This window comes from Arachis ipaensis, chromosome B07, assembly GCF_000816755.2.
Source record: "Arachis ipaensis cultivar K30076 chromosome B07, Araip1.1, whole genome shotgun sequence".
Classification (NCBI taxonomy): domain Eukaryota; kingdom Viridiplantae; phylum Streptophyta; class Magnoliopsida; order Fabales; family Fabaceae; genus Arachis; species Arachis ipaensis.
Window position 1 is genome coordinate 66,848,091 of NC_029791.2, and position 940 is coordinate 66,849,030.

The 940-nt window shown below is 36.3% G+C and overlaps 1 protein-coding gene across 1 annotated transcript in view; it reads left to right on the forward strand.

Annotated features, from left to right (window-relative positions):
• The window catches only part of LOC107608594 (protein SHI RELATED SEQUENCE 3-like), a 1,555-nt gene continuing 820 nt past the window's right edge, over window positions 206-940 (forward strand). The window contains exon 1 of the mRNA XM_016310340.2: window positions 206-910. Within this exon, the coding sequence (XP_016165826.1) occupies window positions 625-910 (286 nt within the window). The 5' untranslated portion in view covers window positions 206-624. The remainder of the gene's footprint in view (window positions 911-940) is intronic.

The following is a 940-nucleotide window of genomic DNA, read 5'->3' on the forward strand; positions in this document are numbered from 1 at the left end:
GGTTTCACTTCAAATAAATTTGTATGCATAGCTGAACTTTGTTTCTTAAAAGATAGGATTGCTTTGTTACTGTGTCGGTAAACGTAGGTCAAAGGCTATAAATAAGTACCTTTTGAAAGGACAAATAAATATTTAATTTATAACAATGTGGTCAATTATTGTCATGATAATTCAGACACCAATAATACTGTTGATGCCTATCTAAATGCAATTCTCTAATAATAAATAATTTAAGTATTGATCCATTTACTACTGAAGCAGCTATAATATCTATTGATCCCAAGATGTTTGTCCTTCCAATTACTACTTCCTTTAATTTCTTTCCCGGTAATAAGCTTATTGCTTATTTAAATTTGTTCTTACATAACCTAGAATTGATTCTTGTGCTATTTGTATGGTGGCGGCTTTAATTTGTGAATATGTAGCGCCATGCGTGTACTCGTGTCGTCAAGTGATTATTATATTATAACAAGAGACAAAGTAGTAAAGACAACTATTATTGCTTCCTTCTGGCAAGGTGGAGAGAAGAGAAGAGAAAAGAACATTATTATATATCACTGAGAAAAGGTTAGTTTCAGTTGTTGAAGAAGTGTAAGTGTGATTCCAATAGTAACAGAAAAGGAGATGCCAACGGCAACAAACAGTATTGAAAAAGAAGAAGAAGAAACAGGGATAAAGGGGGATCAAAGTTCAACGAAGTGCCAAGACTGTGGGAACCAAGCGAAGAAGGAGTGCTCATATTGGAGGTGCAGAACATGCTGCAAGAACAAAGGATTCCATTGTCAAACCCATATCAAGAGCACTTGGGTCCCCGTTGACCGAAGGCGCCACAGGGAAGTAAATAACCACTTTCAGTTGCACCACCCACATATCTCCAAAAAGCACAAGCACTTCTACTCACCATCACCAGGTTTTCCTTCCTATTTCACTTGATGGTCAT